Genomic DNA, 24759 nt, shown 5'->3' on the forward strand with positions numbered 1-24759 from the left:
GTTCCACCAAAACTACTCCTGCAATTGTTTGATTGTCGTTGCACCAAATTGATGGGAGAATAATTAGGAAAGGTGCCCAAAGTGGTAAATCAAGAAGACGGGAGAGGGGAGGGGGGGGGGGGACATATATTTTTGGAACATAAGTAGCCTCCTTCGTTAGTTTTTTTCAGAAAAATCACCAAAACTCTGAATATTTTTGGTTTCAACCATGTTTCGTATCGAAATTTTGAATAACCGAAATGTTTCGTATGAAACATTACGAATTAAAACGAGATTTTGAACCATGGGTGGGGTCACATTTATCTACTTCGTTTGTTAGGTCCCCAAGTTGATGCATCATGTGCACCCAACAGATTTCATGGTGACGACCTACTTCATCATAAGGGGTCAAATATTGTACATCAATCAATGGCACAACAGACCTACCAACTATCCTACGTGCCCTTATTAACACTGACATCGATTTCCCTTTCTATCGTTTGTCAACATCCCATGTTGCAAGGCAAATCGTTAATCATGGAATTACATTATACAGTGTTCTTTCATCTTTCACATGGTAGGATCTTCTTGGGCCATCAAACCTTTACATAGTATGAGATTCTATCTTTGGATGGTTAAAGTTAGGGATTCCACACTAGGCATTGCACAACTATTGCGATTTTGGAGATAATGTAGGGTGTGGTTACACATGGAAATTTGATGAAAAATCATATTTTCAATTTTTTCTAAGAAAAATACATTTTCAACCCATCGAAAAAATCTAGTAAAGATTAAATTTATTTTTTCATTTATTCTCATGGAAAAATGAAATTCACTCCCTAATTCCATCCTGTCACCATCATTGTTGTTGCTGCACTTTTTGTCGCGCATTACTTACTCTCCTCTTCTTTTCTTTGCCCACCTCTATCCACTTCCATCACCCCTTGCTTTGACCTCTTTCGTTGTCCTTTTTTCTTCTTCTTCCTCCTACTACTCCTTTGTTTTTGTTTTTTTTTTTCTAAGTGAAATGAAACAATGAATTTTGATTTTTCCATTTTATACATTTTCCATTAGATTTCAAAAATCATGAAAATTAATTTTCATACTATTAAGTATCAAATAGACCCGTAAAAAAAAAAAAAAAAAGAACACTAAGATTTATGTGGTTCAACTACAATGTCTATGTCCATATACAAATCAAATGAGAATGACAGAAGAAGAAGTACTAGAGTTTTACTCTTAAATTCAAGTCTTGAAAATTCTTGAACACAACTCACAAAACTTGGAAGAAAATACCATAATTATACAAAATCATCCCAAATACTATTATCTATAGGGTTACAAAAGAAGAATTTATCCAAACATTACATTAAAACATAATCTTTATCTAACAAATGCTATAAAAGATACGTCCAATAACATCTCCCCCTCACCACATGGAAGTAGATGCCCGAGTCACACTCGCTACATGGGCGCCAACATGGAGTGCTACTTTACACTATATATTGAAATAAATATTCGAATCCAATGGCTAGAAATCATCAATCAAACTTATTTTTTAGGTTGTAAATCCATTAGGTAGTAGAGAATCATTCATGATACAGAGGACCACATAAGAACTATTTAAGTGGTTGAAGTGGACCACCCCCTCCATATTTACATTTCCTACTCATCAATGCTAAAGCATAGATAGAGAAAAAAAAGGAGAAGAGAAGAGAGACCTTTCTCCTTTCCCTTTCTTGCTTTCTTTCTCCATTTTGAATAATAAATATTTAATATAAATGGTTTCAAAGCAAACGCCAACGAACGTTGAACGATAGAGAAGTGGAACTAAGAATCCCAACACCTGGAATCTCTCTCTTGTCTCCAAGCGAACACACGCGCCCGCAAAAGCCCTAATTTTTTTTTCTCTCTCTCTCTCTCTCTCTCTCAAAGTAGAGAGAAAGAGAGTCTTCGGTTCAACAGTGATTCCTGTCGCCTTCAATCACGACTTTCCATCACTCTCTCTCTCTTTCTCTTTCACACTCCTATAAATAATTAGGGTTCTTCTCTCCTCAAATGAATCCCATTTCAGACGTCAAAGACTCTAAAGAAGAGGTTGTGGATCCTGGAATTGAACCCACTAGGGTTTCTGAGAAATCTGAAGAGGACGCTGTAGAGATGAGGGACGATCCAATGGAGGTGGATTCGATTGCTCCTGCAACTGTGTTTCGGATAAGACTTAAGCAGCCTCCATCGAATTTAAGGCATAAGATGAGTGTGCCGGAGCTCTGCAGGACTTTCAGGTTTTTTTTTTCTTTGTTGTTGTTGGATTCTGGTAGAAATTGAACAAGAATGGATGAAATTGAGCTGAGTTTGAGAGTTTTGATTTGCTTCTGTTCCTCCGTAATTGTGTTCTATAAGTTCTTTTGTTGTTTTAATTCGAGGAAATTACGGTGGAATTGTTTTTTCTGCACCTCTTGTGTGTATCAATTTGGGGATAATTAAAAGTCCATTTTTCGTTTGATTTTCTGAGGTTTTGGAGATCTTTATGTATTATTTGTATCAATTGGGGGATAATTAAAAGTCAATTTTTTGTTTGATCCTGAAGTTTTGGAGTGTGTGTTTATCAATTGGGGGATAATTATAAGTCCATTTTTTGTTTGATTTTCTGAGGTTTTGGAGATCTTTATAGTATATTTGTGTGTGTTTGGTTTTTTTTTTTTTTTTTGTAGGGTTAAGCTTATTGTTTCAATATTTATTTTGTTTCGTTGCCAGTGTTGTTGCTTGGGATGGTAAGCTGAATGCCATAGCATGTGCGTCGGAGACTTGTGCAAGAATTCCAAGGTTTGCATATTGCATTAGAGTGACACTACCGCTTTTTCTCTTCTAATGGTCTGTAGGGTGATCATGGTGGTTGTGAATTGTCACGCGAAGCATCTGTGAATTGTCACTACAGCGTACATGTTAAAAATTATAATGTATTTACCATAATCTGTTGAAAAATTATTCTGAAAAAAAGCAGAGTTCTTGTGGAGACGAGAAATCTTCAAAGACAAAAGCCTATGAGATTGAATTTCAAGGAAAAAATATCTCCCATCTCATGGGATTGGCACACTTATTTGTATCTGCTGATTTAGTGAAAGACCCACCATGTATATTGCCAAAACTCTAAGCAAACTTATTTGTGGCTCCGTGTTTGGGTGGAATTATGGAAGACTATAAAATCATTGAACCCATGGTTCAAAAACTTTATTTCATCTCAAGATCTTTATTGGGATGTCTTAGTCTTGGATGTGATTAGAATGAGAAATTGGAGGCCTGCCTCTCATAATGTAACGATCAAGATGTCTAATTTTTTAACTGATCAGGACATACGTCAGGATCAAAGGTGTGGCAGTATGACTGTACACCTCAACTGATTTTTGACATACGTTCAGTTAAGACATGTCTTCGATGAACCAAGCACACATGTTGTAATATTTTGCATAAACTTCACAAGAATGCCTTCGTAACCATTTGATTAGATGTTTTAATGATTTTCATTTTGCAAAAGTTCTCACAGCTGATTAAAAATGTTCCCTTTTTTATTTTTCATTTTGTAGTTCTAGTTCACACCCCCCATTTTGGATCCCCATACATATTGTGAACCCAGAGCGACCCACTGAATGTGCAGTTTTCAATGTTATAGCAGGTATGTATTGTGTCACCTGTAATTTTCATAGCGTCATTTTATCGGTGATATTTTAAATAAATTTATGCCAAACTGAATGTGGTCATTGTTTAAGAACTTGTGTAATAGGAGGGATTATCCAGTTGTTTGCTTGTAATTGGGTTTTAACTACTGTAGGTTTACAGTTTCAATTTCTTATCTCCTCTCATTTTGGTTTGTTACTAAACAAATACAGCAATATGGTAGTCTACTCTTCTTGAAATACTTTGAAAATGTCCTTTATCCTTGGTGCATCTGCATAGAAACCAAATTGACAAGATATATTTAATTAAAAAATAGATGTTGTATTGAAGTAGTCAGACTTGTGGCGTGCGAACAACCTATTCTCGAGGTTCAGCTTTTTAACATCCAGTTTCGAATGCAAATGTACCTTAGTCTAGAGTTGCATTGTGAAACACAATGGTTCCTTTTATTAATGTCACCCCAAAAATGTAGTAAGCCTAGCCTTACTTAGTAAAAATTCAAATCTTACTAGGAGTTGTTGAGCTCACCTATGGCATCAAAAAACATGATCCGATGCCACATGGATGTAGAGGACAACATTCTGGGAACTTAAAAATGGTTATTTTTCACCATTAAATTTTAATTTTAAATTTGAGAGTTCCGTTGTCGTCCATTTTCAAGACCTTTGATCAAGCCCGCCCCCCCCCCCCCCCCCCCACACACACACACACAAAAAAATTATTATTTTTCTTTTGGATATGAGTTTTTCTATGAAATCTAGAGGGTTGCGGTGTTGGATTGCCAATTTGGTAATCCATTTGAGTTCAACAACCCTTCGTAAGATTTGAAATCTTACTAAGTTAGTAAGGAAAGTGTTTTTCAAATGTTACCTCTTATTATGAAGGTTTTTTTTTGCCCTTAGAAGGCCTTTGGATGCTTTCAAACTTAATTGTCCTCCCTGATGCTCTATCACTATTTTTGGTTATTGATTAGTGTGTGGAACTATTTTGGCCAACAAATAAAGAGCATCCCTTATTATGAGGTATCATGCTAAGTCCATGATTGTCCATATCCACTTGTTGGTCCATTTTCATGTTAAAAAGTGAACATGATGGAAGGGGACAAACCCTTGACAACCTTTGTTGGTCAAGCATTTCACCTCGAGTGCTTTGGTATTTTTTTTCTTACTAGGAGGTGAACTGCATGGATTGTCACATTGTTTTCGACCGCAACCTGAAACTTCTTCAGTTTCAGGACTTGATTTTGTTTTAAATGACAAACTTTATCTTCTTTCTGATTGCAAGTGACACCTTTTTTTGTAAGTGTAAAGTTCATTCAGGAAAAAGGAAACATACATAAAGGAGTCGAGGATACTTAACTACAACCAAAGGAAAGGAAACAAACAACCAAAAATAAATAAAGAGCTACTACATGGCATTCTCAAGACCTGCTCCCTCCTAAAAGTAAAATCCTCAAAGAAGAGGCCGTTGAATTCTCTAAATAGCTTAAACGAGAAGAAGATATGACCTAAAATGTGTAAACATCATTTTTTGAACTGGCATTTCCTTTCCATCAAAGATTTACCTCTTTTTCCCCATTCAAAGTCTTCAACAAACTACAAACATAATTAAGCTCTGTAGCATTCTCTTATGAGCATTGTGGTATTGCAAGAATCCAAGCTAGAGAAAGTGGATGATAGAGTGATTTGGGGGATTCGGTCAGTGGGGTGGTGCGTGCATCCTTCATGGGGGGCTTCGGGCGATATCATTCTATTGTGGGATAGGAAGTCAGTGGTGGTGAAAGATGAGTTCATCGAGGCTTTTTCGGTGTCAATCTTATGCAGGTTGATTGGAAAGGCTTTACTTGGGTATTCTCAGGGATTTATGGACCGATGTTAGAGAGAGAGAGTGGATTCACTTCTAGGAAGAATTAGATGATATCAGGGGACGGTGGGATAAACCGTGGGTGTTGGTGGGTGACTTCAATGTTATCCGGTTTTCGTTCGAGAAGAGTGGGGGGTCAAGAATCACCCCAAAAATACGTAGGTTCTCGGAATTCGTTGATCAGAATGAGTTAATTCATCTCCTGCTTTGTTGGGGAAGATTTACTTGGTCAAACAATCAGGAGATTCTGAATCTTATTAGATTAGATTGTTTTCTCGTTTCAGTGGATTGGGAAGAACACTTTGGAAGGATTATCCAAGAAAAGTGGTCGAATCTCGCGTCTGATCATTCTTCTATCTCTTTGGTGGGCGGAGTATCAAGGAATCGGCCCATGCCTTTTAGATTTGAAAATATGTGGTTAGAGCATCAAGGATTTAGGGAGATGATTCAAACTTGGTGGAATAAGCTCTCGTTTGAAGGAAAGCTAGGGACAGTGTTGAAGTTAAAACTGAAGGTCATCAAAGATAAGTTGAAAATATGGAATAAGAAATCCTTTGAGTCTGTGAAAGAAATGAAAAGCACCGTGTTATTGAAGTTACAAGAGTTTGAGAGTAAAGAGGAAAGAGGGTGTTTGGGAGTTGAAGAGAGATCACGACTAGCGAATCTTAAAGTTGAGTTTCAAAGATTATCTACAATGGAGGAAATTTATTGGAAACAAAAGTCGAGAGTTCGTTGGCTTAAGGAGGGAGATAAAAACACATCATTTTTTCATCGTATGGTGAATTTTAACCATCGGGTCAATTTCATTTAAAAGCTTAAAATCAATGACTCATGGAAGGTGGGCGAGAAAGAGGAGGTGTGTGAGGGGGTGATACATTTCTACAATAATTTGTATACGGAGGAGCATGTAGTCAGCCCCACATTAGATTCCTTACATTTTGATAGCATCTTCTTAGATCAACAGAGTTAGCTTGAAAGACCATTAGAGACAGAAGAAGTGTGGGGAGTGATGAGCAGTTTGGCCAGTGATAAGGCCCCAGGACCAGATGGTTTCTCCCTAGGTTTCTTCAAAGCTTGTTGGGGGACTGTGAGTGATGATATGATGACAACTATCGAGGACTTTTACAAGGAAGGCTTCTTAGACCTGGGTTCTAATTGTACATTCCTGACTTTGATGCCTAAGGTGTCGGGTATGGAAGACATTACGGATATTGGACCAATCAGTCTGGTGAGTTCAGTTTATAAAGTGATCTCAAAGGGATAGGTTCAAGACTGTGTTTAAGTACTATCATTGGCTCAGCTCAAGGGGCTTTTGTAACAGGGAGATAAATTCTTGACGGGGTTCTTATAGCAAATGAATGTAGTGACTCGTGTAGAAAAGTAAATATTCAAGGGCTAGTCTGCAAAATTGATTTAGAGAAAGCTTATGATTATGTGAATTGGAATCTGGTGAAGTATCTTTTGAGTAGGATGGGATTCAGGGAAAGGTGAGTTCGATGGGTCATGAAATGCATTTCCACTTCTATATTTTCGATCTTGATTAATGGATCTCCAATTGGGTACTTTAGACGTAGTAGGGGCCTACGCCAAGGAGATCTGTTGTATTTCTTGTTTGTGATAGTCATGGAAGCCTTGGGAAGGATGTTGTTTAAGGCGGTGGTTGAGGGGGAGCTTACAAGTTTTACTACTAGTGTGGGTGGCCACATATGATTTCACATCTTCAGTTTGCAGATGACACGTTAATCTTTTTGGAGTACTCGCCAAGATAATTGAGCTTCTTAAGTGGCATTATTGAGTGTTTTGAGGCCATTTCTGGTATTCAGGTAAATCTTCGCAAAAGCAAGCTGTTTGCGGTAGGCGTAGAGGAAGGGGTGGAGGTAGTGGTGGCATCGATCGGGTTCCAGATGGGTGCTCTTCTAACCACGTACTTGAGGCTACCTTTGGGAATGGGTTACACAAGCAAAGACATCTCAGAGCCGGTAATTGAAAGGATGAGAAAGAGATAAGTACGCTAAGCTTTTATCTAAAGGAGGAAAGATTCATCAAAAGTGTTCTAGCTAGTCTCCCGATCTACACCTTTTCGTTTTTCTCATTGCCAAGGAAAGTGAAAACACAATTACAAAGAATTTGTCATGAGTTTTTGTGGCACGGCAAAAATGGTTTGAGAAAACACCATTTGGTGAGTTAGAGTAAGTTATGTTTGCCTAAGAAAAATGGGGTTTGGGTTTTCGTAATTTTGGATCTATGAATTCGGCTTTGTTGGGAAAATGGCTTTGGAGGTTTGGGGAGGAGAGGGAGAGCTTTTGGAGAAAAGTAATTGTTGATAAATATGGGGTGATGGGGAATGGGTGGGAGAGTGGTTCGGCGAGAAGCGTCATGGGGTGTGGGGTGTTGAATGGTATTCTAAAAAGACTTCCACTTTTCAAGGGAAGAGTGAAATATAAGGTTGGGAATGAGACTAAGGTGAGATTTTGGGAGGATTGGTAGTCTGAGAATGGTCCCTTAGGGACTTGTTCTCAGATATTTTTTATTTGTCTTTGAAAAAGAATCAAGTTTACTTTTGAAAATTGTATGACAAACCGAGACTTTGGGTTGAAAAGAATTTTTAATGATTGGGAGGTAGATATGTTAGGGAAGCTAATTGTTGTGATGGAGAACAGTTATAGGCATAACTCGTTGGAAGACATGAGATTGTGGGAAGGTACTAGGGATGGAAGGTTCACAGTTAAATATTTGTACGATGGTATTGCCCCAAAGAGCGCAATAACTTTCCCTTACTCAGTTGTTTGGGGTGGTACGATACCCCCAAAGATATCTTGTTTCCTTTGGTTGGCGGCATTAGGGAGGTTTGTAATATTAGATCAGTTAATCAAAAGAGGTTTTATTTCTCCAAATCAATGTTGCATGTGCGGGTCTCAGGCATAAACAATGGATCATCTTTTCATTCATTGCCGGGTGGCTCATCACGTTTGGTCGCATTTTCTATCTTTATTCGTTCTAGTTGACTGTTTTCCTCGCTCCGTTAAGTCAACTTTGGAAGCTTGGTTGCCGTGGGGAGGTTCTTTCTAGTCATTTAAGCGGATTCTTTGATTCTTGGCTCCATTTGCAATCTGTTGGGGTATTTGGAAAGAATGAAACCAGTGCATTTTTTGAGGGAAAGTTTCCATGTTGGAAGGATTAGTTCTTTCTATTTTGGAGTTTATGTTCTCTTGGTGCAAACTTTATAAGGAATTCAAGGGGATCGTCTTTGAAGATTTTGTTGTGAGATGGGATGTGGTGTGTTCCTTGCCGCGAGAGTAACTGTTGGTTGTGCGTCGTCGTTTTTTGTCGTGTCATGCTCTGTTCGTTTCCCTTCTTTCTCTTTGTATTGGGTGGGTCTTCTCGACCCCCCTTGTTTCTTTCTTCTCAATAAATTTATCTTTATCGATAAAAATAAAAAAATTCTCTTACGAGCATGAAAATTTTTGCATTGCCAACTTTGTAAAAAATTCTAGACCGAGTTAGGAAATATCAAATCCATATTTAACACACTCGAGAAATTTGCTCGTATATCTTGGGCAAAGTTGCAAAGGAATAGGATATGATTAACTTATTTGCTACTAGCTTTGCATAAGGAATGAAAATTTACAGAAGTGACGCTACGAGAAATGAAGATGAACAAGATTTGCAGAGATTTCTTCTGCCATGATAAGGAGAATAGAAGAAAGTTTCACATGGTGAGTTGGAAAAAGATCTGTTTACTGAAAACTAAAGAGGGTTTGGGGTTTAGAAGCTTTGTTACGATGAATTCTGCATTATTGTCTAAGTAAGTGGTTGTGGAGGTTTGGAGAGGAAGAAGGTAGCTTGTGGAGGGAGGTAGTTGCTGATAAGTTTGGGTTGGGAAACAAAAGAAGCTAAGGGGGCATACGGATGTGGGGTTTGGAAAAACATCCTACGTCGTTTACCTTTCTTTCATAAGAAGATGAAGTTCAAGGAGGGGAAGGGTAATAGGGTTCTATTTTGGGAGGATAGATGGTATGGAGACACTCCGTTGAAGGAAATATAGGGTCTAGGAGATCAAAGCTGCTGGGTATGTTCATTTGATGGAGCAATTGGGGTTTAAAAAATCCAACTAATGAGAGAAACTAAGGATTTGGCCTAAACTCAAAATCTGACTTGACCCTTGGGATCACTTGGGATGGCTTGAGATTGTCTGATCAGCCGATCTGACTCTGCATATGTGATGGGCGATATCAGTTTGGCGGCATACTCCTTTAAAACATTGCCTTTTATTGATGTCCAATATTGATGTGTTTTATTTCTAATTGGTGCAATTATTTCAAATGTAGAGGATGCTTGATTAACAAATGAAGCATCATTGATTCTTCTTTGAGAATAACCCAAGTCCAACATTCCTTTCATTTCTTTACAAATATCAAAAGGCCTTCTTGCATTACAAGGATGGGCCTTTATTTTTTGTAGCTATATCGTATATGAGGCATCATACATGGATGGGATTCTTTTGTATTAGTTAGGAGCATGGTCATGGATTTGATTGCGGAGGTATCTTAGAGTTTATAATATATACTTAATTTATGTCCACTACCATCTTTTAATGTATTGCTTTGTAAAATTTCTGATGTTATATTACTGATCTTGTTTCATATGTGTCCTAATCCAGTGATCTGTTTCTTGGATTACCTTTGGCAGATTCTCCACGTGATTCAGTTCAGTTCATTGAATGGTCCCCTGTTTCTTGTCCTCGTGCCTTACTTATTGGTAATTTCCATGGGAGGATAACTATCTGGACTCAGCCTTCTAAAGTAAGCTGGCTTTGCTGAACACGTATATTTTCAACATTAGGGACTGCTTTATTGTTTTCTTCTGACTGCAATGTTGATCCACTTTTCACAAGCTTGTATGACGGCTTTTCCGGTTTTTACTCAACCTAATCAATTTATTGTCTAAAAAAAATATGACATGTATTTTTTGATAAGTGTGACATGTAATTCTCTGCAGCAAGAAGTTCAATTGTATTAAATCATTCTTGTTTTTTCAAGCAGCCACTCCAGCATGCCTTCATAGCTTTTTGTTTGCACCTACGTTTTATTTTTGCTCCTAGATGTAGGTATGCACTTTTCTAGGTGTCATGTTCGTTTTCCCCACCTTTGCTGAGTTTGTTTTTGACCTAATTCAGGGCCCTGCTAATTTGGTAAGGGACTCTAGCTGCTGGCAGTGCGAACATGATTGGCGGCAGGATATTGCAGTTGTGTGTAAATGGTTGTCTGGGATTTCACCGGTATGTCACTTTTTGACGTTCTCTTTTAGGAATTTACATTTCACCAAATTCAAATGCTATGAATTAAAAGTGTGTACAATTTTTTTTAATTAGCATTTCATTTTTGATTACAAGTCTAGATGAAGCCAAAAATATAGCAAAGAGAGAATGTGGGAGAGGAACGCACATAGTTCCCATAAAACTAAAAAAATTAAGAGGCATGTATAAGCATTACAATTCAAAGGGAGGACTAGACCAGATTTTCCCATTTATAGATGAAGTCCTTCCTCAACATGGTATCCTCTAAATTCCTAAAGATAGAAGTCTGCTTGATGAGGAGATACTTAACTTCCAAGATGACCCCTTATTCATGGAATGCTTGTAAAAAAAAAATAATAATAATCTTCCCAAACATTATTCACTTAGGAGTTACGTTGGTAGAATATATATTTCTTTTTAAGAAAGTTTTTATTAAAGTAAACTATAGAAAAGAAACACAAGTTAAAACCTAAAACACAATTCACAGTTAATGGTTGAACTGCGTCGTTATAATGTTTTTTTTTTTTTTCTCCCTTTGTGTGTGTGTAAAATCTAAGAAAACCTAGCTGGTGACGTGTTATAGTTTTGTTTTATTAAGAAAAGCATCCACTTATCTTCTTCTTTTTGGTGGTGTTGAGGTTTGAAAAAAAAACAAAAAACTAATGCTACAAAACCAATTCATTATTTTCACCTTTAAGAGTTATATGTTTCTATTGAAATCTCAATTCGAAATCCAGAATTGTACCTAAATCAAAAAGTTTTCACAGGAACAATAGGATTGTTATTTGTATGTCTAAGATTCGTTTCTGGTAGTGTTTAAGGTCTAAAAAAACTAATACTACAAATACAATTCATTATTTTCACCTATAAGAGCTACATGTTTTTATTGAAATCTCAAGTCAAAATCCAGAATCTGACCTAAATCAAGTGGTTTTAACAGGAACAAAAGGGTTGTTATTTGCATATCTATGTTTGTAATCATTTGGTCAAGATTTTGATTTGAATAGTAAACTCCACGGTATTAAGAAACTATGAACAAGCAAATACTACCAATTTTTTTTTCTGCAAACTTTGTGGTTAGGTCTGCCAAACGGTCATATTTCAGAATTCTTATGGGTTATCAGGTTTTGTTTGTATTTTCTTGTCCTTTATTGTAAAGGAAACATCACTTATGCTTTATTTCTTCTCAAACTCAGTATAGGTGGCTTTCCTCAAATTCCAGTAGTCTTGCAAACCCAAAGTCAACTTTCGAGGAAAAATTTCTCTCACAACACCCTCAAACATCAGGTTTGTTCTTCCTTCAAATGTTTCCTTGTTCAATGCTGTTAGTTACCCTGCCTATAAGTATTAAAGAGCTTCTATATACATGTTTCGAGTTGTTCAATGAGTGTAAAGCGATATTCTAAAATATTCTGGTTTTTAGATGGGATCTTATTCTTCACGGGGTAGGTTAATGTGTGTGTATATATATGTATCTTATTGTGACAAACGCGTACCTATCAAATTAAAAGAAATTCTTTTGAGATGGGAGTTAGACCAGCTTGTTTGACGTGTGTCCCCCATTAGGCGGTCAAGAAGCATCATGTTAATAAATCGAGTGTATTAGAGATGAGGATTCTGAATGGAAATACTAGGAAAGATTAAATTAGAAATGAATACTTCTGGTAAAATGTAGTAGTAGCTAGTAGGTGATAAACTAGGAGAAAGTTGGTTCAGGTGGTTTGGGCGTGTTCAACAAAGGCCGATTACAGCCCCAGTTAGAAGAAATATTCAAGTTGAAGTTCTTAAAAGAGCAAGAAAATGACATGACCCAAAAGAACATGGATGGAGATAGTGAAAGCAGATATGAACTAACTTTCAATAGCAAAAGACTTGGTAGAGGCACTCCAACATTTACTGCAGCCACGACTGATGAAGATCTTCTTTGCCACATTCATGGATGTCCATAATTGATCTCCTTCGGCTTCCATACAGAGGATCGTTACAGTAAGTAATTCCGTTTAGTATAGCTAATTGAACGGGAAGCATACTACTCATCCTTTATGTTTGGAATCTGAAATTTGGGCTTGTAGGAATCGGTTTATCATTATTTAGATTCTCAGCCTTGGCAGAAAACCTGCATGATCCCTTGGAAGTGTTGGAAAAGGTGGTTGTTTGGTTTCCTAGGCAGGGACTGACACTGATAGGGAAACTAAGATCACTCAAGATGTAGAATTGTTCAGAATGGCTTACTGGTAGCATTAAATTTCAATTTTCTCATATTCTATTAAAATGGCATGTTGTGCAGTGTGAAGTTCATCTTGTATCATGGGAATGCAACTGCTTTCATCTTGACTTTTATATTTAGAAATGTTTTTGTTAATGAAATCCATTCATCACCATATTACTATTTGCTAGAACTAGTTTCTTTAGTCTGGTCCTCTAATTTGTAACTTTTTAGTTCATATAGTTGAACATCACCATAGATCTCAGCATCTGATACAACTTTTCTTTGTTAATTACAGCTCGGTGGCCAAATTTTCTGTGTGTTTGTTCTGTGTTCTCATCGGGCTCTGTCCAACTTCACTGGTCCCAGTGGCCTCTTGCTCAGAGTGGAGGAACATCAAAATGGTTTTCTACAAGTAAAGGACTGTTGGGACCCGGGCCAAGCGGTATAATGGCTGCTGATGCCATCATAACTGAAGCAGGCACTCTGCATGTAGCTGGCGTTCCAATAGTTAACCCATCTACTGTGGTCGTTTGGGAGGTTACACCTGGCTCTGGTAATGGTTTCCAGGCAACCGCGAAGACAAGTACAGGCAATGGGGTCCCACCTTCATTGAATCCTCCTCGCTGGTCAGGATTTGCTCCTCTGGCTGCATATTTGTTCAGTTGGCAAGAGTTTTTGGGATCCGAAGGAAAGCAAGGGAAGAAGCTTACAGATCAAGAGTGCGATGTCATGGTATCACTTCATTGTTCACCAGTTTCAAATTTTTCTGCATATGTGAGTCCTGAGGCAGCAGCCCAATCAGCAGCAACTACTACATGGGGTTCTGGGGTTACAACGGTTGCTTTTGATCCAACACGTGGTGGATCTGTTATAGCTGTTGTGATTGTTGAAGGTACCTAATATAGGAGTTGGAATATAATTGTTACATGTTGAGACTTCGGAGCATGGTTTCAAAACTTGTTTTGATGTCTTGCCTCATTCATGGACGAGACCGAGTTGTCTCCGACGAGATAAACCATTTAACTCGTTTTTATAGTTATTTATTCATATATATTTATATAAAAATAATTATAAACTTATTTATAAAATAAGGTAGATTAGAAGATGTTTAATCATTAAATCATTTTTTATTTAGATAATAAATATTTAAATTTTTAAAAAATAATTATTTTAATTAAAATATACAAAATCCCGCATGACTCATATGAGTTTTACTGATTCATCCAAGATCTTCAAAATATCGTCTGAGTCATCTAGTTCGTCTCACGAGATTTTACCCATGTGGGATGCCTTGTCTATTTGTCTTGTTCATGGACGATACCGAGATGACTTGCCCAAATCATCTCAGTTTCGCAGTGCAACCACCCTTTGCTTGTATATTTTACTGTTTTTGTTGTATGCATTTGATCATCTTTTGAGGTGTTTTTTTGGTTGACTGTCTTCTGAGTCTACATTCAATGTTTTTATTGAAAGCAATTTTTTAAGATTTCCTCAATGGTTATGTCTTTCATTACATTAAACCTTATTTGTTCTTTCACCTTATTTGTTGTATGCATTTGATTGTCTGTTGAGGTGTTTTTTTATTTGACTGTGTCTTCTGAGTCAACATTCAATGTTTTTATTGAAAGCAATTTTTTTAAGATTTCCTTAATGGTTAAGTATTTCATTACTCTAAACCTTACTTGTTCTTTCACCTATGCTTGTTTTCCTTTTTGTGACATAGGCTAGGAAATAACATTTTTGCAGGGCAGTACATGTCGCCTTATGATCCTGATGAGGGCCCATCAATCACAGGATGGAGAGTGCAATGTTGGGAATCGTCTCTTCAACCTGTTGTCCTCCATCCAATATTTGGAAACCCCACATCTGGTTTTGGGGGGCAGACACCTATGCAAACAGTTTGGGTGACAAGAGTCAATAAAAGCATTCCACCAATGAATGAGTTGAAATGTTCAAAAGAAGCTGCATCAGGATCAACTTTATCTGACGATAGGAGCACATCTGATTCTCGTGTTGAGAAGAGAAAGAGACTTAGTTTTGATCCCCTTGATCTGCCAAGTGATGTTCGAGCGTTAGCTCGAATTGTATACTCTGCTCATGGTGGTGAGGTGGCTGTTGCTTTTCTCCATGGTGGGGTCCACATATTTTCTGGTGCAAATTTAGCACCTGTTGATAACTACCATGTTAATGTTATTTCTGCAATTGCGGCACCAACCTTCTCTTCCACTGGCTGCTGTTTGGCTTCTGTTTGGCATGACATTGGCAAGGACCGCACTATATTGAAAATAATTCGAGTTTTACCGCCGGCTGTTCCTAGCAGTCAGGTGAAAGCCAACTCGGCATCATGGGAACGAGCCATTGCAGACAGGTACTCAATAAAATCAGTTACATCATTTTTTTTTTTTTACTTTGCTTGTCTATGTTTTGTTATATTTTGGTTTTTCACGGAGCAGGTTTTGGTGGAGTCTTTTGGTTGGGGTTGATTGGTGGGATGCTGTTGGCTGTACACAAAGCGCCTCGGAGGATGGCATTGGTAAGAAAATTCTCTTAAAGTAATGTGATTATGAATAAGCATTAAATTATTTAGCTAAGTAAAGTAAAACTTTTTTATTATTATGTTTTTTTACTCGGCCAATAATTTTTATTCTGTGAAAACTTGCATTATCTCCTACTTCTTGAGAAATTAATCTATTGAAAGAAATAGGGATCCTTGAGAAAAGATGCAAATAAGGATTAAGTAGAATGGCAGCGCGAGGCTAAGTCAAACACATCCTAAAGTTTACACTTTTTTGGGAACCCAAGAATAACTTCATGCCACATGAAGATGAAGCCTTCAAAGTGAGGCCCGATGAACTTTGTGAGGATAGTGACAAATGGTACATCAAAGCATTTGTCTTCTAAATAACCAATTCAATATATTTTATCGGTAAAGATGAATTTATTAGATAAAGAGTGACCAAAAGTGAACTAAAAGCATACTGTACTAAATATTCAAGTCAATAGATCCAGCCTTTCTTTGTATCTTTGTTCCTTTCTTTTGACATTGCCCGCCAAATGGAAAATGGTAGGTTTCTTCATTGTTTTGACCATGGTTGTAAAAGACCTAAGTGTTACGACCTTGAAGACACCTTTATAGGCATTATAAAGTTGATATCAAATATGGGCAAAAATTCTTACCAAAATACAAGTCTTAAATTATACTAGAGGAGTAAATGGTCGGCATTATTTCTACTTGATTTTCAAAGAGAGCACATTTTCAGTGATATCTAAGTATCAAATGACCAACTTTATGAATTTTATCCAATGTTGCCATCAATAGAAAATGATTTGTTTTTTAGTTCACTGGGAAGTGAGGGACTTGGGCCACCCAGCCTTAATGAGCCATCTTAAAGAATGCACGAACTGTAAAATGGCCTTTAAAATCCATTTCCAAATGCTTCTGACCTCCATGATGTCTGATGCCTGCTCTGTGCTTAGATGATGGAAAGAGCAGCAAGGTCATTGATCTCCTTTTAATTGGTGTTTTGCCATTATTTTGGATTCTAAGCCACATTTTTATCCTGCTAGATGCAGTTTTTGACAAGAGCTTCTTTTCAAATTGAGTAGGAAAGACATAATGTTGCTTCCTTGCATCTGACATCCTCCCGTTACCCTAACCTATATCTTGCCACCACCTTGATGACACAAATACCTTTTTTGTGATCTCTATTGTTTTCTGTGCTTCCCTTCCAAACACATATGCCAACCAGTGTTCTACCAAGATTGCTACTTATCATTCTCTACTGGGGCTTTTGGGTTTTACTCCAAACTACCAATGCCTTTTCTTGATGGGCTCTATTCGTTTTCTTCGTTTTGCACACTAAATCCTAATCACCAAATGGAACGATGAAACTCGTGAAAATCTTCCAGGACATTCCATAGGAAAGTCCCTCCCAAGGTTTTCCTGTCTTTTCGCAGTTGTCAGTGGGATTAAGAAAAAGAGATGTGAGATATGGACACAGCTGAAAAAAAGAGTTGTCAATCAATGTGACCTTCTCACCCTTGGATAAGCCTTTGCACCAAAAATCCACCCTTAATTTGAAGCTCCCTATGATTCGGTCATATTGTGATTTAAATTTATGCTAGCTTCAAGTAGGTGTCCAATGAAAGCTAATGGAACATGACCAAAAACTCAGTATGCTTGTAAGACTTCTTAGATATTGCTGGGCACATTAATGCATGGTAAGGTCATTTCAGATATTTCAGTCAATCAAAATCACCGTGTTAATGTGCTTGGCAATATAAGAATTCATCTCTGCAATTTTCTCACTGCTCAGTGGAATCTCTTTTAATTTCAAAAATAAAAATAAAACAAAGAAATCCCATCTCCATTTGTGTTTATTTACTTGTAAAGAAAATATATATGAATCTTATTATCCAACTACTTGAATCTTACTCCTTATATCTGTGCAATTCTGAAAGCATTAGGTAGGGTTCCAGGTGAAGGATACTTCTTTGGGATAACTCCATATCTTCTCTTTTCTAATTATTGTTGCATTGTGATACTAGTGAATTTGGTTATATTTTGGTTGCAGTGTCACTGAATAGCGTGATTGCAGTTTTGGATGCGGATTTCCATTCTCTTCCATCTCCTCAACATCGACAACAGCATGGCCCTGTATATTTCTGTTGGTTTTAGCTATATCCTCTTATATTTCCATGCTTTTTTTTGTATGTGAATATTTTGGCTTCAATTGATGCATTTTATGTTCTATTATTTTTTAGGAGATTTGAATTTATTTACTTTGATTTATGATTATGGAAAAGGATAAAGTTTCTCCTCCACACCGTTCTTACATAGGAACAATTTCCAAATTTAATACCATACTTAAATTATAAGTAACTACTCATCTTCTCTAGATGCTAGATGGGCAATATTTAAGAAATATTCTTGTGCTTAATGATTAAAATATTTCTTACTGAAAAATGTAATCTGACCAATTTGTAGATTGTGTGAAAGCACGTGACATATGTTTAAATCAACTTAACGTGTGCTTGTTAAGTCTTGTGTAAATGTATTATAGATTTATGTGCATCTATATATTTGTGACACCAAAATGAATTAAATGAATGAAAAAACAATGAAACTTGAAAGGAGTATTTGATTATGGTTTCAACTACTGCAAGTTGCTTTTCATTAAAAAAAGCCTTAATAGAGGGATCTTTTTCAACTAGGAAGCTTCAAAAGAAAGCATTGAAAATGGGGGGACATAAGTGGTTGAGCACTTTCTTTAATGCTTGGTTGCCAAAATGTTGCAGTATTTATAAAGAAAAGAATTAAATTTGTTAAATTTTGAGTTCAATGTTGATGTCAAAATTTAGCAAATTATTTTACCAAATGTCTGTAAAATGAAAGGTATTGCAGTTGTACTTTGCTTTGCCACTTCAAAATTTGAAAGAAAAAAAAATCACTGAATTTTCATGCGGGTTTAATTGATAAAGCATTGAGCACCTCTTAGCTTATTTGCTATAATACCAACTCATTCAGTTTTATTCACTTATATCGAAGTTCACTTTACTCAAGGAATATTTTGTTGTCATGTTTGCATGCCTTTCATAAAGGGTGGGGATGATATACACAGTAAATTTACTAGTGGAGCACTTGATTTGTTAAGTTCTTAGTTTGATCTGTGCCTTCAAATCTGAAAAAAGAGCAAAATTGCTTAGAAAGAACCAAAAGATGTGCTTTAGAAGAGGAAAATGTTTATAGACCATGGGCTCTTTTTATTTGAAATATGCCCGTGGAACTTCATTCTATGACTTACATATGTTTGCTAGTGTTGAACTGAACTCTGTTTTTGTTGTTCCCTGCAGAGTCTAGATAGGATAAAGTGCAGGCTATTGGAAGGTACTAATGCTCAAGAGGTGAGGGCATTGGTACTGGATATGCAAGCACGGTTGTTATTGGATATGTTAGGGAAAGGAATTGAATCAGCTCTCATAAATCCTGCAACTCTAGTACCTGAGCCTTGGCAGGCCTCTAGTGAGATGTTATCTAGCATTGATCCTGAAGCAATGACTATTGAACCAGCTCTAGTTTCAAGCATTCAGGTCTGCTTTTGTTTCTTCTATTTAGTGCCTTTCCTCATATACATATGTTCTCCTTAAGATTATTTTATTTTATTTTATTTTATGGGTAAGCTGGACATGAACCCATGACCTCAAAGCTGTTCTGCTTAAGATTTCTGATGGTTAGTTTGGCCTTGTATGTCTCCAAGCTAGAACCGTTAATCGTTGGATCCTGAAATAATTCTAATTCAATTATCATTAAAACTTCCGAACATAAAAATAACTTCCCCCTTCTCATAGAAACAGCTAAATATCTTCCTAAATTAGTCCTCAATTTAGAGAAGTAAGAACCATCGTAATTCTCTCTTAACTTACTAATATTGGCTCAATATAATGGAATCATGTTAAAAAAGAGTTTATAATTCATAAAATAGTTAAGTAATTTTTTTTTTTTTTTTTTTGATAAGCTGAAGTAATTAAGGAATAAAAAATAAACCAGAGATTTACTAAAGTCACTAGATGTCTACCTCTTCTTATACTCTAGGAGCCCAATTTCCCCCTTCAATGTGGGAAAAGATTCAGCATTGCAGTACACATTCATTCTTGTAGGTGCAGCCCAAATCTGACCCAAAGCAAGCCAAATTTGGTGCCTATTGGTCTAGTCCAACTGTCGTTTGAATTCTTGGACTTGGAGTCCAGATCATTTATTGGTGAGACCGAGTTGTTGCCCATGGTCCAAATTTGAGTCAATCTGAGACAAATGGGTAATTCAAGTTTAAGTCAGGCTGATATAAGTGATACTATGTTATTTTTAAACATAAGTCAAAGGCAGGTCAAGCCAGAATATCACTTATTAAGGCTGTGTTTTACTTAGTCAGGCCTACGTCGACTCAGGTTTTTCTTTAATTCTTCTATGGATGATCTCGAGTTGGCCTTGGTGTGTCAACTCTGGACCAGCCGAGACTTGAAACCATGTGTCCAGCCCTGGATTCCTCTAATTATTATTGTTTTCTTTCTTCTGTCAGATGCAAACACGTCATTACATTACTATGAAATGATTAACTATTGTACCGGTGTGATTTGCAGGCATATGTTGATGCCGTTCTTGACCTCGCTTCACACTTCATTACACGCTTGCGCCGCTATGCAAGCTTTTGTCGTACATTGGCAAGTCATGCTGTTGGAGCCACTGCTGCTACAGGCAGCAGTCGGAATATGGTTACAAGTCCCACACATAGTTCAACATCTCCTCCAGCCAGTCAGGGTTAGTAAACACCTCTAGGATGCTAGTAAGAACAGAACATCTAGTTTGTATTGTGTTAGAAATTGGTTGGCTTTGCTGTGGTCCAGTATTGTATTGGTTGGTCATCTTGGTCAGCTTTTTTTCGCATCAATATAAATTTACTTAAAAACTGTTGAAAATTCACCAGTTTTTTAAACTCTTGGAGCCAATTTCGAGAATGCTTATATTTTCCATTAACAAGCACAAGGTCACCTAGAACTAGTACGCATCCTCCATCAACTTTATGGAGACTTGATGGAAGTTTGACTATTATGGGACCAAATGTTCTATCATTCATATTCTAGAGAGGAACCAACCTTGTGGGTTTTCTTGTAAACCCACCAGAAGCAAGCATTTTTCCCCTGCATTTTTTATAAGAAACCAGCAGTTTTAATAGATTCTTCCATTTATGCTTTTCTTTTCCCCTTCAGAATGAACACAACATTTTGTCTCACAACATTAGTGTGACATGTTTTTAGGAGGCCAAAATGGAACTACAAGCACTGGAAGTTCCCAAATGCAAGCTTGGGTTCAAGGTGCTATTGCTAAGATTAGTAGCACAGCTGATGGAGTTCCCAATTCAACGCCAAACACCATGAGTGGGCCATCGCCCTTTATGCCAATCAGCATCAATACAGGAACTTTTCCAGGAACTCCTGCTGTTAGGCTCATTGGAGACTGCCATTTCCTACATAGATTATGCCAGCTTTTGCTTTTCTGTTATTTCTTTTGGCGAAAACAATTGCCTCGTTTTATTGGTGGTGCACAAAGGAACCTAGACTCAAATATGCAAAAACCTCAACCTATTGCTCCAGGCAAGTTGGAGGAGGTCAACACTGTGTCAACAAGACCAGCATCAGGGATGGTCAGGTCAGAAGAGTCCCAGACAGCTCGTGGTGGACAGCTTATTCCTGGAGCAAAGGGAGTTGAAGAAGGTACTACAAGTCGAACCCAGAGATTAGGTTTTGGAAATGCTGGTCATGGATACACATTTGAAGAGGTAGCACGTGTTCCTTCCTTCATCTTGCTTCTAAGAATGTATGGGTATAGGACCTACTAAGTTTGTTCTTTTTTGGAACGAGTATAAATTTTATTTAAAGAAGAGAGAAAGAAACGGAGGATGAGAGGTCCTCTGGGATACAAAGGAGCAAAGCAAAAAGCTAAGAAAGAGAAAAACTAAACAAGCAAAGAAACAACCACCTGAAACACTGCAACTACAAAGAGCAAAGCTCAGCTCATCTAAACACAAAATTCTGAAAAAGCACCACTCTGAAGTCCTTGTTTAGTTTGCACCACAAAAAGAGGAGACCCAAAATATCCATAATCACGTCTCTTGTCGACCACTCTTTTCCTTGAAAGATCCTCCTGTTCCTCTCCTTCCAAATACCCCAACAAAGGGCAAAAGGAGGGAGGATAGCCCAAAGAAATATGTTGTGATTTCACTCCTAGTATAGGACCTACTAAGTTGGTTATGCCTATGTCAATCAATTTTTTTTTGTTTGTTTTTGGTTGGCTTGTTGAGCCAAGAAAATTTTACATTAGAAGTTTTTCAGATTTGGTTTTTCTTGTTTGCTGACTACCCCAAACAAAATTTCCATATCATGCAATATTTGTTCTTAATGCTAGTGCTCTCATGAGATGTGTTACTGCCATGCAGGTTAGAGTCCTTTTCCTCATACTGGTAGATCTCTGCAAGCGAACGATGGGTTTGTCACACCCTTTACCGGTTTCTCAGGTGGGTGGCAACAATATCCAGATCCGCTTACACTATATTGACGGGACTTACACTGTTTTACCTGAGGTTGTAGAAGCGTCCCTCGGCCCACATATGCAGGTATCTATATAATGACAGATTTTTTAGCTCAAGTAGTCTCTTTTGGTGATGATAATAAGGATTTATAAGAAAGCACTGTTATCAGAGTAGGTCTTCTAAGTCTAAACCTGGTTATGTGCATGATTTTTCCGAAGTAAGTTGTTAAATTTGTCAAGTGCCTTCCTAGAAATAAGCAGGTCAGAACTACAAGCTTGGATAGATAGAGACACATTTGCCTTCCATGGCATGTCATACGCATGCAGCAAACAGGTCTGGAACCAATTATTTGATTGATCCCAGCAGTAGGCTTGTCATGAACTTTGCCGCTATATAACTAGCCAATCTTTTAGTTGGTTTCTTGATGATTATTTTTCCCCAACAAAAAAGTGCTAGTAATTTTGTATTTGTGTAGTTTAATCCAAAATTTCTTTAATGGTATCAATTACTGCTCGTCCTACATTTTTTCTGCTACTCTAATACGCTTACAATACAGAATATGCCTCGGCCCAGAGGTGCAGATGCTGCCGGTCTGTTACTCCGTGAGTTAGAACTCCACCCTCCGGCTGAAGAGTGGCATAGGCGTAATATGTTTGGTGGGCCTTGGTCTGACATGGGAGATCTGGGTCCCATGGATGATACTCCCAAGGTCGGCAGTTCTTCAGACTTGCTCGAGTCAAATGCATTAGAAGATTGTGAGAGTTATTATGGACCTCAAGGCCTCTGGCCAAGGAAGCGTCGGTTGTCTGAGAGAGATGCAGCATTTGGCTTGAAAACTTCAGTGGGCCTTGGAGCATACCTTGGTATTATGGGATCTAGAAGGGATGTTGTCACGGCTGTGTGGAAAACAGGTCTAGAAGGGGTTTGGTACAAGGTTTGTGAAACCAACTGAGCTATGGGTCTGAGCCCTAAAGAAGTCTTCGCAATTTTATTGATTAGCATCATTTAGTTGAATCTAACATGGAGCATTTTATAAAGAAGTCTCATTGGGTTCTGTGTAGGATATTCAGACCAACAGATCTGATAATTAATTATAAATCAAACTATGGTTCACTCCTAGGAGATTTCCAAGAAAAAAGATTGATCTGATTTGAAATTTATTTATTATTTTTTCCTCTCTTCATGCAGTGTGTAAGATGTCTGCGGCAAACTTCAGCATTTGCTTCACCAGACACTACCAATCCTCCTAATCAGAATGATCGTGAGGCCTGGTGGATTAGTCGGTGGTCTTACGGCTGCCCAATGTGTGGTGGAACATGGGTTCGAGTTGTTTAGATAAATAAATCACTCTTTCAACTCCTAGGTGTGTATATAATATATAACCTCTTCTCCCTTTATTTACTTTTCAGCAAAAAGAATCAAGCTTTACGGACCATACTTATGGTCAATAATGAGCCCCACTACACAGTAAACCTGTAAAACATACAATGCTGGTGATTCCCACTTTTTTTTTCTTTTCTTGGATGAGTTAGCTGGACTTGGAACCTGTGAGCTCCAAATTGTGTTGCAAGATGTCAACCAACTGAGCTACGGGTCCAAGCCCCAACTTGAAGATCTTCTATTTCAACTCAGTCCAAGCTGATGATTCTGTTCATGAAGGGACTATTTGATTATATATAGAAAATGGGTGGGAAATTGAAAATCCATGGAAAATAGCATTTAGTTGATCTTGATGTTCTAGGCAATCAAATGGTGGGTTTTATCCCTTTTGTTTGCGGCTTTGCGCCACCTTATGACTATGTTTTATATAGATCTTTCTGATGATGAAATTTCTTCTACAAACTCAGATAAACCTGCTCCGCTTTTCAATATTGTGGGAGGCTTGGGCTAACAATTCATTCTCAGCTTTTAGCTGTTGTTGATAGTAGCTTAGCTGTTGGCCAATGGAGTGATTATCCAATTTTGAATGGTTCATGGTGTCAGAGATCAAAACCTGGACGGGGATGAAGGCTGCCCATGTAAGGCTGTAACCCTACAACTAACAGACGGATACTACCGGGTTTTCTTTGGGCACTATTGAAGGTTTCACATCGAGCTGTTGAAAGATCATGGGTGATGAAGAATTTGATCGCTACTAATTTTGTGAGGGTTCTGTGGTACTGTTATTGGTAAAGAATGAGACATCTTCCGCAGCAGCAACACCACTGCTTTTCTTTGTTGTCTTGATCTTCCTCAAGCAGTTCCTGAGAAGTATTTTGTAACCTGAAATGATTATTCATGGAAAGATTCAAGGACATGTAAATATTTTGCTTGATAGAAAATTCGGTTTATATGATTGATTGCTCATCTTACTACAATTTAATTAGAATTTGTTTTTATATAACTCCATCCACCATGTTTCGATGAATATTTGTTCAAACCTTTTTCAAACTGATGGCTTATCCCTTAATTCTGGTCTTCTCTGCTAGACCACCAATAGATGACCTAAATGTTCTCATCTTCCACCTTTTTATCAAATAAAGAAATTTTGATAGCAATGATGGAAATGCACCTAATGAAAGTCCCTAGTTCTGGTGGAGAATTTTTCTTCACATCTCTTTGGAGAGAGGTCGGACTTAGACGCCAGACAATTAAAGCCTTCTTTAGATCAGGTCAAC

The 24759-nt window shown here is 37.5% G+C and overlaps 1 protein-coding gene across 4 annotated transcripts; it reads left to right on the forward strand.

The window, feature by feature from the left end:
* Window positions 1–1721: 1721 nt before the first annotated feature.
* Window positions 1722–24441, forward strand: SFR6 (sensitive to freezing 6). 4 transcript variants are annotated; one of them, XM_086421636.1, is made up of 17 exons: window positions 1735–2264; window positions 2737–2805; window positions 3564–3652; window positions 10207–10319; window positions 10694–10795; window positions 12010–12100; window positions 13318–13914; window positions 14769–15390; window positions 15476–15555; window positions 17597–17679; window positions 18876–19112; window positions 20157–20334; window positions 20832–21352; window positions 22010–22186; window positions 22659–23036; window positions 23291–23465; window positions 24086–24441. In XM_086421636.1, the coding sequence occupies exons 1-16, from the start codon at window positions 2038–2040 to the stop codon at window positions 23435–23437; spliced, it is 3711 nt and encodes a 1236-aa protein (XP_086277762.1). In that variant the 5' UTR covers window positions 1735–2037; the 3' UTR covers window positions 23438–23465; window positions 24086–24441. The 4 variants fall into 4 exon arrangements, with proteins under 4 accessions (XP_086277765.1, XP_086277762.1, XP_086277761.1 ...); XM_086421635.1 differs by having other exon boundaries at window positions 1738–2264; window positions 23950–24441; XM_086421639.1 differs by lacking the exons at window positions 22659–23036; window positions 23291–23465; window positions 24086–24441 and having other exon boundaries at window positions 1722–2264; window positions 20832–21287; window positions 22010–22146.
* The last annotated feature ends 318 nt before the right edge of the window (window positions 24442–24759 follow it).

The sequence above is a fragment of the Akebia trifoliata genome, chromosome 13, assembly GCF_017979445.1.
Source record: "Akebia trifoliata isolate Shusen 1 chromosome 13, ASM1797944v1, whole genome shotgun sequence".
Taxonomy (NCBI): domain Eukaryota; kingdom Viridiplantae; phylum Streptophyta; class Magnoliopsida; order Ranunculales; family Lardizabalaceae; genus Akebia; species Akebia trifoliata.